The 13,046-nt window shown below is 32.4% G+C and overlaps 1 protein-coding gene across 2 annotated transcripts in view; it reads left to right on the top strand.

Annotated features, from left to right (window-relative positions):
• Positions 1 to 148: 148 nt before the first annotated feature.
• The window catches only part of LOC143078909 (ubiquitin carboxyl-terminal hydrolase 25-like), a 35,068-nt gene continuing 22,170 nt past the window's right edge, over positions 149 to 13,046 (top strand). For both annotated transcript variants that reach the window (XM_076253964.1, XM_076253962.1), the window contains exons 1-9: positions 149 to 462; positions 7,425 to 7,613; positions 7,874 to 8,003; positions 9,066 to 9,192; positions 9,450 to 9,615; positions 10,350 to 10,418; positions 11,162 to 11,320; positions 11,877 to 11,962; positions 12,497 to 12,576. In XM_076253964.1, the coding sequence (XP_076110079.1) occupies positions 418 to 462; positions 7,425 to 7,613; positions 7,874 to 8,003; positions 9,066 to 9,192; positions 9,450 to 9,615; positions 10,350 to 10,418; positions 11,162 to 11,320; positions 11,877 to 11,962; positions 12,497 to 12,576 (1,051 nt within the window). In that variant the 5' untranslated portion in view covers positions 149 to 417. The remainder of the gene's footprint in view (positions 463 to 7,424; positions 7,614 to 7,873; positions 8,004 to 9,065; positions 9,193 to 9,449; positions 9,616 to 10,349; positions 10,419 to 11,161; positions 11,321 to 11,876; positions 11,963 to 12,496; positions 12,577 to 13,046) is intronic.

The raw sequence follows: 13,046 nt of genomic DNA, 5'->3' as shown, positions 1-13,046 counted from the left end.
GTGTTCGTTTACAATAAAATTATATCATTTTAAGATGAAGATTGATATATAATAATTAGACTGTAAAAACTTCATGAAATTCAGATTTTTCTTTGTTTCGCCTGTAGAATATTGTCCAATGAAAACATGTCTTTCAAATGATTCTAAGCATCAATTTGGGGAAGCCCCTACAGCAGCCATGATAATCACGATGGGAAACTTGCGACTGTCAACATTGGACATGATTTAATGCATACATGTGTTATGAGCCAAAACTATATATTTCATTTGAAAGAGACTTATTCACTACTGTTATCTTATTGTATAAAAGATATTTCAGCAACATACATGGGGAATTAACTGTATGTTTTGCTGTGTCTAAAAATTTGAGACAAATTCTTGTCCATCAGAGGCAAACTTGAGCTACACGTGTGAACTATGACAGTGAAACAACCACCATTGCCTCAGCCATGTCATTCACAGGTCAGAAGTTTATCAGGAAATTATACTATTTGATTGAATTATAAAAATAGAGCATGCTCCTCACCGTTATCAAATTATCAGGAAATTAACAACTTACCTTTATCCATTATGGCTTTATATTTATCCTATCCATCCTCTAACTGAGGTTACAAAAGTGCTTTACTAGCTGACCCATTATGGTTGGCTAAGTATCTTTAATCAGTGAAGCAATCCGGTAACACTTCCCCCACCTGGACTGGAGCTAATCCAGGTCCGTTTGGCCCATTCACGTTCGCACCCTATCACGTTCGCCCCCTTTCACTTTCGCACCCTACACGTTTGCGCCCAATTTTTATTGGTTTTGTGTTTAATAACTTTGTAATCAAGTTTTGGCAAGTGTATCCCTATAAGTACAAAAAATGTATATTTGTTGTCCTTGTCCTTAATTAAAGTGAGACAACATGTTTTTTTGTGTTGAATAAATTTTAATCCTACCGCCAGTGTTCTCCCCAGGCCGTTTTAGCGTCGAGGTACCGCAACGCTATATTTTCTTACCGTGACGCTATAATAATTTCGGCGACGCTATAATTATTTTCAGGATGTTACTTTTCTCGTTTCTGTATGGCAAAGCCATGTCCTAAATTGTGAACTTTCATCTAATTACCACTTATGATTATAAAAAAAATATATCACCGTTAGTTGTAATCCCTTCAAGTCGGACAATAGAGGCAATCTAAAGTGATTACATAGGTGTTAATTGCCCTTTGGGTGATAACTGGTTGGATACTAATACCCCAAGCTGTCACTTGTGACATGATTAATACCACGTGGTATGCAATCGACAAGGAGATAATGTAATCAGAAAATCATAAAATAAATCAAAATATATGTTTGCAAAATGAAAATTCAAAGAAACAAACATTTTTTTCTCTTTTAAAAAGAGATTGAGTCTTATCTTTTTATGACTTTCAAAATATTAGTATTACTTTCTTTCTCTTCCTATTACTAGCTAGTATATATAACAGTCTGCACCAAAAACTTTTTCAACTACTAGTCCGAAGACCAATATTCTGACATTTTTCTTTTTGGACCAAACAAAGTGTTGCAAAAACATACTAGTCTGGACCAAATTTTACTAGTCTGGGGCATCGGACTAGTGGCTAAATGTGCAGACTGTATATAAAGTTGTAAATAGAGAGTGAAAATTTTGATTTTCAACTATATAAGTTTTGTACTTTCTTTAGAAAGTGATCATAATTGGCTTTAGTTTATGTTTCATCCATTTAATGCATTAAAAACGCCATATTTATCCCAATGTCTTGTCAAACATTGTTTTATTTTCGTATTTTTCATTGCTTTCGGCGGCCATTTAATATTTTAGTGTAAACTACTGATCGGAATCGGACCAGATATGACAAAAATCCACATTTTACGATAATAACTACATATCCACAAATGGCACAGTTGACAGAAAACAATACTTAAAGAGAAAACTAAGCATTAACAGACTATTTATTAGATAACTTTGTAAAAAAAATATATATCATTTTGATAAAAAGAAACAACTGGGACCATGAACCAATATATTTGATAGACATGATAAAGAAAGTTTTTTAATTTAAATTTTATTGCTATATGATACTTTCTCTTTCCTTTTTTTTATTATAAGAACCAGTGTTTTTTTCCTACACATTTAGTGCAATTGTATCTATACACATATATATTTATTTGGCCCAAGAGGAAAAAATTCATTCTGGAACTATAAATGAATAAAGAAAACTAACTGAAAATACTGTTATCATGGTTTTAGTTTAATTGTATTCTCAGTTATGAATTCAACAATATAGATACAAAGAATAGGGTGGAATAGAATATTTTATTCACCAAAAAAGGGCCTATAGCATACAAACAATATAATACATTTTGTAATAAACAATAACGTATATAACAAAGGAAATAGAGCATTACCACGACGCGACAAATTGCATTGAAAAAAATACAATTTATTTTTTACGCCAAATGTGATGCTATCCAAAATTTCTGGGGAGAATACTGTACCGCGCTTGGTTCGTATTTACTTTCCATTACATTTCTCCGTCTACCGCGCTTGGTTTCGTATTTACTATTTTACATACAGACTGGAATCTGCTTGTATTATCATTAATGACTAATGTACATTTGTACGTGTAGTAATCAACCAGGAACCAGTTTACATACTTTTTTCACAGAATAAAACATTTTGACCTGTTCTTATGTTTATTGTTATTAAATGGTATCACCCAAATGGTATTTTGAGCTTTCACTTTGTTATATTTCTCATATTTATTCAAGCTTTCGCTTTTATCTACGTAATAAACAAATAGATCCGTTTTGACATGGTTCTGGACTTCACACACCAATGACCAGCAATCGCTAGACAAAATAGTTCTCCTAAATAATGTCAGCCTTTCTTACCATTTCACCTTAACAACCATTAAAAAAGTATTAATCGGAATTATCCTGACATCTTTTGGATAGATACTGGACTTTATGCAGATTTACGAAGTTTTGAATAATTGGAAATTAGTAAATGCGGTGCCTATGAATCGTCTGATGACACTTGGTCTCCGGTCCTTCTTATTACCAAATAGATCAAAGTGTACCAACACGATGTTCTTAAGATACTCATAAATCTATTTTTATAACTTTATTGATTATGTGAAGTAAAACTAAAACATTGTTAGAACAATGAAGATATATAATTAATCGGAGAAAAACTTGATAGTCTTTTCGTTTTACAAACAACTGCTTTTATTATAAGAAAATATAATGTGTCCGTGTTGGTCCACTTTCTACTTGTTATAAGTCAGATCGAAATATTGCAACTTGTTTACGTTTCTGTTTCACTTTCTCAGAATAAATGTTATCACTGAACCAGTATATATTTGTTTAGGGGCCAGCTGAAGGACGCCTCCGGGTGCGAGAATTTCTCGTTGCATTGAAGACCTGTTGGTGACCTTCTGCTGTTGTCTGCTCTATGGTCGTGTTGTTGTCTCTTTGGCACATTCCCCATTTCCATTCTCAATTTTATTAATTATCGATCTTGATAGTTTAGACTTTGTTACATTTGTACGCATTAATTTGACGATCTTTTCTGCATTACTTGTCAATCTAAACTTCAAATATGTTCAAATAACATAGCAAGGACGTTATATTTCTTACTAATCTGTAAGTCCGGTCGGCTAGCGATAATTAAAATTTACTAGTCTGAGCTTAAAATTTAATACTAGTCTGGGGCATCGGGCTAGTGGTTAACGATACAGACTGGACTCCCGACTCAATCTTTGTTTACAAAGTTACAGCAGCAGAGTCTGTAACAGACTGTATCTGTATGACATGTGAATTAATTGTCGGTATCGATGCTGGCTTTTAGAGAGCACCGTTGATTTATTGGCAGGGCGTGAGAACAGCTAGATTTGAAGCTCTCTACGTTTGATGCGTGCACAATAGTGCCGTCTAGCTGATTTGACGTGATCACTATCTTACAAAGGATGAGTTTGAATATTGTACGTTTTTTCACTTGGTGAAATGTCAATACACTGACAGTTAATGTTGACGTCAGAGTTATTCTTCACTTGCTTTTCCACAATTATTGTTACGTGGTATTCTGTGAATTTCTCGGCAGTTATGGTGCTCTTCATACATGCTTTTTTGAGGAATCCGTCTGGTTCAATAGCGTGAATCAGCCCCTCAACTACTTTTTACATAAAAACCAATTTTGGCTTAAACGCTTGGAGATCTTGTTGTAGTTTCAGTTTGGCAAGCATTTTTTAGACGTATCCATCCTCTCTTGACTTGTAATCTCTGGTGATACATTTTGCTGCTTGACATGTATCCTTTCAAGCTTGTTTATTTTTGTTACTGGGCAGGGGTTGCATACTATGGCTCCATATCAAATTATGAGATCCATTCCTAAAGGTCTAGTTCATTGTTCTAATCTGACACAAATTTCAATAACTGGAATGCCACCAAAGTTGAATGTATGGTGACCCACTATAACAGCATAAATACTTGGAATTGTGTTTAATACCATGATGGTTCAATAGCAATAAACCTAAATGGAGACAGAAATTTGACATGAAAGATGGTGGGTTGGTGCAAAATAAAAAAAAAATAGATTACTATATGATATATGGTTAAAGAATGAATATCAATTGTATGGGTCATGGGCAGAGTTGTTATAAAATATCAATATGGCAGAGAAGTAGTTTCTAGTTTCATATAAAGCGACCTGACTGACATGAAATAACAAAATCAAAGGAGTATCCCTATTTGTCTAATCTTCAAGGTGAAATTAAACTAGTATAACAACATTATGCTATTGTATAAATCTACAGAAATAGAATTTGCTTCATGTAACAGAAATAACTTAACTATGTCACTAGTAACTTATTTAACAAGTATGTGGGTAATTAGTCCTATAACATACATGTATGACCTTGGGAGCATTATTTACTATTAAATTTCTATTTACTGTTCTGATAATTTATTTTTACTTTTAATATGCCACACTTGGCATTCAAAAAATTAAAAAAAAAAATATCAGTATAAAAACGTTAAAAAATGGATAAGAATGCAAAGTCATATGTTATAGGACTAGTGGGGTATAAGAGCTTGTTACAACAGGCTCTTCAAAATCATTTGGATTGAAAAGGATACAGCTAGTAGTCTGTCAATGGTTCTTGATTTAGAAAAATGTAATTGCAAGAAAAAAATTACACATTACTTAGAATACTTTAAATCATTCAGGTAGTCTTTATTTAGTATGTACAAAAGAACAGCCAGTAGTCATTGAATATTGTAGATCATTTAAATAGTCTTGACCTATTTATTAGTAAAAAAGAACAGCTAGTAGTCATTGGATATTGTAGATCATTCCAGTATTCTTGACCTATTTATTTGTACAAAAAAAAAACAGCCATTAGTCATTGGATACTGATGATCATTCAGGTAGTCTTCACCTATTCATGCTATTTATTTGTACAAAAAAAATACAACAGCCAGTATTAATTGGATACTGTAGATCATTCAAGTAGTCTTGACTCTTGACCTATTCATTTGTACTAAAAAGAAAACCAGTCAGTTGTCATCTTTACTTCACACGCACACACATATACGAATATCAAGTATATGCTTACGAGACATGTTGCAATGTTAAACTTTATTACGGTATGTGAAAATCAAGACTTGCCTAAAAATATCCCAATATTAGAGGCAGTGGCGTCATTTTTCCTCAGAGCTTTCAGCTCTTTGATTTAAAATTGGGTGCGAACGGACCTTGGTGCAAAAGTGTATTGGGCGCGAACAAACCTAATACCACCTGGAGCAGTGTCATTCTGACCTTAGGCAGATCCAAAAAGGGGAAGGGGGAAATTGATTGATTATTAAGGGAATCACTAAAGCATGACTTGATGCCCCCCTCAGGTCAGTCAGCAGGCCCCTCCTTACAAAAAGTACTGGATCCGCCACTGCTGACATTCATCATCAATACATCATGTACCAAAGACTTTCGATTGGTACATTTTCCTTTAATATCCTATGTCTAAATGCTTATATTATTACTTCACAGACCTCTACAACACATACTTAAAAACAACTGTAGATTATTGTATTTATATATGATTCTTGACAGAACTCAAACAATGGATAATTTTATTGTGAAATTATTTGTTGAGGTATAATCTGGTTTGTTGTTATATACATGTATATAGCAGATCGGTTCTTCCACATGCGTTAACACAAGCTTTCGGTAATCATGCATTGTTACTGATATTTATATAGATTATCGTTGGTTATCGCAACAAAATTGATTTTCTCGCTTGAGCCGGTGGCAGCGAAAGTGTGAAAAGCAATCCAGTTGAGATGACTAATGATAATCTGTTTATCGCTATTTAATCTATGACGGCATTGTCAATTTCATGTCAATTTCATTAGCAACACCACGTGGCTCCTTAGTTTCTAGCAATAATTTTCCATCTCAAGCGAGTAGCATGATATGAAAATTATCACAAAAAAAGATCAAAGGAAAAATGCACTAAATAGCGATAAATAAAGGAGAAGGTTCACGAAGGGTTAAAATTGGCCCTGATTTTTTTATGTTTTTTAAAATTGGGGCAAAAAATTACAAATGTCACATAGAAATACTTGTGATAATACTACTAAGACAAAAATATTTTTTCTGGCACTTTCCTTTACTATTTATGGAGCAATGACCCCTTAAATGAGCATAATTTGTATTAAAAGGTCAATTTTGGTACTCTTTGTCCATAATTTTAATTGTTTTTGGCATAATTAACCTTGGCCTCCATCTACAATTCAAAAAGTTTTTATATTGATGAAATCTATATCAAAATTGGAATCTTTTGGTTACAACACATTCTGGATCATAGGTGGTGGTGAAGGTGTTTCAAAAGCTTTTAGGTCTAAAAAAAATGCACAAAATCATCATATTTTGACAAAATGTCCAAAATGGGCTTACTTTGGAGAATATATTGTAGTCTTATGAAAAGAACTGACATATTTAGCATTTATACTTTTGAAATAGACCCATTTACGAACCAACTTGAGACCTTTTTGGTGTTTTATGATAAAGTTGATATTTTAGGCTATTTTGTGCCATTAGTGAACCTTGTCCTTTCTCATGACAAAACATTTTCATATCATTTATCTCTGATCTTAAAAAATATTTTCATGAATATTTATTGCTGAAATTTATATTTAACAAGCAATGCTACTTTGCACTCAATAATGTCTGCATAATTGTAACATTTACTCAAAGTCATTGGTGCTTAAAAAACGCAAGGGTCATATGCTGTTTTGACATTCATTATATTTATGGAATGCTACTTTACAGTGTATTAAATCATTGGATTCAGTGATGCCATATCAATGTTACATTGTACATGTATCAATTCATGGAAATAGCAAATGTTTGGGTCTTGCAGGGAAGAAAGCAGGATGAACTTTTGACTGTTTGTAACCAGATAAAGGAAATTACAGGAATACATGATGAAAAAGTGATCAAGAGAGCCATTGATGCTTGTCAAGATGAAAATGGACAATTTAATGTAGAAAATGTTGTGGCAATGTTGGTGGCTGAAGACAGCCAAGTAACCAACAGCCCTCCAAAAAAGGTAAAATATTTGAACCATTACATGTATACATGTATCAATATATATGTGCATGTAAACTTTTACATTGGAGGGGAAACTTGTTTGAATTTGTTTTGACTACAAAATTTTGTGAAATAGTTGTCAAGTCTAAATAAAATAATCAATGTTGTCATTGTAACACGTAATTACTATCATTGAATTTTAACCAAAATTGCAGTCAACTGTGAATCCATTTTAACCAATTTCACGAGTTAAATATATTCATTCCTTTATTTATACAGTCAACTGTGAATCCATTACCTCCAAGGACGACAGCTGCAGATACATTAGATGCTAAAGGGAAACCAGGCACTGATACTACAGCTACACAATCAACAGAAACACAGTCAACCAGTACAAATAAAAGTCAAGGTAAAAATTGTGATTCCCATTTTATTCATTCCAATCAAAACGCTTAATTAAAGGAAATTAAATAACTTTCACATCTTATCAGAATTCTATTCTGTCTTCAATACTGAATAAAACCAAAGGAATATAACACCATGCAATGTCATTGTGAAGGGTATGATTTTAAATGTCCATCAGCCAGTACAGCCATAATCCCTCTTTCCACTTTATTTTGACCAGTATAGCCTATCCACTACTAGCATGACTAGACAGATCCAGTTACAATTAAAAAAAGATTTTTTAAATTTTTTTTTTAATGATGTTTGATAGAACTTAACATACCAATCTTAAGGTTGCAGTCTTGTAATTGACTGCTCCATAGGCTTACATGCTAAACAGCTGATCTTTGAAAATAAAAAAATAAAAAATGCTACATAGAAAAAAAAATCATGTTCATATCATGTATGTACTAATGTGAAATTGTGATTTAATTGAAAAAAGTGGGCCATGCCACGAAGAATAAAAAGTTACGTAACCCTGAAGTCAAAACATATTTTTTCTACTTTCTGTTTGCAGTTTTTACTAGGCCGCACCACTTCCAGTAAACATGATATCCTTCCACTTTCCTGGATTGATATCCCCAAAAAGATGCAAGATTTTTTTTAAATCTATATATATGTATCAATTCAGCAAAACATATAATCAAACAGAAAAAGTTGAGTCCAGAAAAAAAAATCAGAAAAAAATGGAGTAACTAACCGGAAACTGGAGTTGTAGTACAAGACTGGTACATGTACCTTAAAAACACAAGTTAATAATTTTGCTAAATTGTTTCATTTTCTTTTCTTTTTATATTTTCTAGCAATAGAATACAAATTGGTGAAAGGCACCAATTGTGTAGTTTTTAGTTGCTTACCTTATACACAACCACCCTCAATAATGTATAATTTCAGCTCCTTGATAATAAAACTTCTCAAATGATTTTTCCTAAACTAATTCATTATGAAAGAAAAGTTCTTTAAATTAATGTAATCAACACTTTATTTATATACATGCTTTGTATTTAAAACTCATTTTAAACATCAGGTGTCATAGACCTAACAACAGAAACAAACGAAAGTGACGAATTACAGAAAGCTATAGCTGCCAGTCTTCAAGATACACAGGGAATTCTGGGAGGTCAGGTGTCCAAGGAAGAACAAGATATTAGCAGGTAATTTATGAACTGTAGAAATCTATAATTTAAATTGAAATCTTGGTTGCTGTCTCATTGGCATACTTCCCAAATCTCTATTTATTCATAATTGATGAACTACAGAAGACTTTATGATTCAATAATATTGCATCGTGCAGGTTATCTAATGTTTCTTTGTGTTCAATAATAAAACTTCAATTTCAATGATTTGTAGTTATTTGATTGAAGAAACCAGTAAGTGTAAGATTTACACGAATCTTTCTTGTACTTTTCAGAGTGTTAGAACAAAGTTTGATAGAAAGTAAAGCTGGGACTAAACGGAAGAGAGGTGATATATGGTTTGTAGACCCACTTAATCCACATGAAAGGAAGAGACTAGAAGAATGTCCTGTTGGTTTAAAGAATGTGGGAAATACATGTTGGTTTAGTGCTGTTATACAGGTAATCAAGAGTATACAGGTTGAACAATGGTTATTCATGGTTGAAACTTTATTGTCTATCATACCTCCATCAATATGGCCTGAAATGGGTTTTGGCTGGTCTGTAAAGACCTTCAGATCTTGTCTACTGTCAGCATTTTTGAAACATTTCTTTCGATTTCCAGACTTTTAATTGGAAAGCAGTTGAAAAACGAAGAAAGAATTTCAGACATTATTTAAGAATATAGATTAAAACCCTCAACCTTCCACTTAAATTTCCTAAATTTCAAATTCTTAAATATAAGATATAGAAAATAAGGAGATGTGGTATAATTGCCAATGAGACAACTATTCACCAGAGTCCAAATGACTAAGATGTAAGCAATAATACATCCATGTGCAGCCCTCAACATTGAAAAAAAAGATCATGCTGAATAGTCTGCTTTGAAATTAAAGGCCTGACATGGAAAATGTAAAACTTAGATTAGTTAAGTAAAACTAGTACACATTAATGTGTTGAATTTGAGTATACCTAAACCAGAAGAAATAAATGTGTCACTTTTGCAACTTGTATATGAGTGAAGGATATAATCTGGTAACATTAAAATGGTGGTATTCAACATCCACATTAGGAAGATCCAATAGTGGGAGCAAAATCCACCAAACAGAAACGATTTGTACTCTTGAAAGATACCTGATTTACTTTCTTATTGATATGAATAATACAATAGAAATATATACATTTTATCATTTCAGTCTTTATTTAATCTCAGAAGATTTCGACATTTGGTGCTTAACTTCAAACTACCTAAAGATCCTTCACAGGTAAGACAATTAAATGATAACATGTATAAGAAGTGATTTAGGGTATTATTGTTATTTTACAAAATTTTTGTTTGATGTTACTTACTGATGATTTCCTTTCTCAGCACAGTAGAGTGATATGAAAAATTATTGCTTGAAACTAAGGGTGCATATGCCCATTGTCGATGAAAGTAACATCATTGTCATAGGTAAAATAGTGATAGACAGATTAGAACAGATTAGCATTAGTTGTCTCTGTAAGCCTGTTAGGCAACACTGAACAGGTGCCCTTTACCTTATACTAAACTTTTAATTATGGTACTCAAGAAATTATATTTATAACAGAGTTAATCAGTCCTATCAAAATGGTGGTTTAAAGGTTAAGATAATTGAAAAAAAAAATCATTAGAACTAATACAAAAATAGATTTAGACGGTTTTGGATAAGGCAAGTAATATAAAAAAGAAGGTGTGGTATGATTGCCAATGAGACAACTCTCCACAAGAGACCAAATGACATAGAAATTAACAACTATAGCTCACTATAGGGCCTTTAACTATGAGCAAAGCCCATGCATGTTCCTTTTTAAGGGCATTTACCTTTATTGGCATTGTGTGCCTACCATTTAGTTGACTGACCTGATATAGAATGTTCATGTTATTCATTCTTTAAATGTTTTGATATGGAGTTGAAGTGTGTTTTTTGACCTTGTACAGAACATTGAATCCTTAGTTAATATGAAAAAAATTTTCTCCATCTTGCAGCAAGAGACGAGAAATGTCAGATTTATGTGTGAACTCCGACGTTTGTTTGCATTAATGGTGGGTTCCAAGAGAAAGTATGTAGATCCTTCTAAAGCTGTAGATATTCTTAAAGAAGCCTTTGCTGCAACAGCAGCTACTGGTGTAGGAGACAGTCAACAGGTAACCAGTCATTTATTCTATTTGAAAGCAGTTGTTAGGTATATGTTACCTAGACAGCAATCCAAAAACACTTCAAACCCCAATTGACATCTTAACTGTGCAGCACAAAAACCTGAAAAATGTTGTGTCTAAAAATAAACTTGCAGTATTCTATATTTAAAAGACTATAATGGTTTCAATAACTCAATACAAGAATCATAAACTATCATTATCATAAACAACAGCCTACACTTTTACAGGGATGTAATCTAGAGTTTTACTGATGTCATTTGTTTCTACAAAAACCTACACACAAAAAACAACAAATTCACAACCTTTGAAATTTCAATTCAGAAAAATATTGTCTACAAATTACTGTAGACAGTTTTATGCCAATAAAAAATACAAATGTTTTCAACATTGGAAATGTACTTAAAGTGCAGTCTTAATTGTTTCTCCTGGTGTTCTTATGCATTCAGGTACTCACAATAACATTTTATTTTTCTCAAAGATTTCAAAGTAGGTGTTGTATATTAAACATGTTTTGCTTATTGTTCTTTTGTCTTGTGTTTTATAGGATGTCAGTGAATTCCAACACAAGTTATTAGAATGGTTAGAAGATGCATTTAAAACAACGTTCAGACCTCCATCCCCTGAAACAGGGTAAGTCTAATAGCTGTCTCACACAAGGCTAGGTAAGATCCTTCGTAATGTGACCTTGAGGCAATATCACTTGTGGGACATTAATATGACAATGATTATCGAAGGAACATTATAAGACATTAAGGATGTGGCAGTGTCACTAGTTTATATAAATTAAGAACCCAAACCACCTGACAAAGGAATGGACTCCTTAGAAAATTTATCTAAATGCTGGCATCAACACATGTTATCTAAATGCATTAACACAAGAGACTTTAACAAACTATTAATAAGATTCCACTTGACATAGGTATGACAGATTTATTAATACATAAATCATTGATATTACCAGTATTTGGATCAAGAGAACCAAATTAACAGTTAAAATTTAAAAAAAAATAAAAAAAATCCTTGTATCAATCTGGGATTTTTTGAAGTTGTAAAAGTAGAAACAAGAAATTCCCTTGAAAGCATTTACGTTTCTTGCTGGTGATTATGGCCCTTTTTAATAAAATATATAAAATTTATAATAATTTATGAATTTTTATTGTACAGGGCTGGAGAATCTGGAGAAACAAAAAATCCAATGGTTGAGTTATTTTATGGTCAATATAGAGCTGAGGGTGTCAATGAAGGTATGTTTAACATGTAATTCCAAACAATTTTATCTATGGCAGCCTTTAATATTAGAGTTCAATCATTTAAAGTGAGTTCCACGCCTTTTAAAGTATTATTAAATATTTATTGTAATCTGTTTTGAAAATTTACAATTGATTATTTAGTTTACTTGCCTAAACTAACCAATTTCAACGATAATACATCACCAGAACATCACTGCTGGGAGACAATCTGTTTGATCAACTTTTAAATATGAAATTATTTCCCTTGAGAGGAATGTTATATGTAAAACCTGCAGCGTTTTGGTTTTTTTGCTGCCACGGTTGACAATGTTTTCTGAAGTCGATGCTCTGCTCTAGCACCCTCGAGCTCTTAGCTATAAGTTATGTATATAATGTCTTGAATGAACAGATATTATTTCGACTTCATGTGACAAACTCAGTCTATTCAGACTAGTATAATTCATATTAATATAGAATGACAATAT

The sequence above is a fragment of the Mytilus galloprovincialis genome, chromosome 6, assembly GCF_965363235.1.
Source record: "Mytilus galloprovincialis chromosome 6, xbMytGall1.hap1.1, whole genome shotgun sequence".
Lineage (NCBI taxonomy): Eukaryota > Metazoa > Mollusca > Bivalvia > Mytilida > Mytilidae > Mytilus > Mytilus galloprovincialis.
The sequence above is the reverse complement of the archived record's forward strand: the minus strand, read 5'-3'. Positions and strand labels throughout refer to the sequence as shown.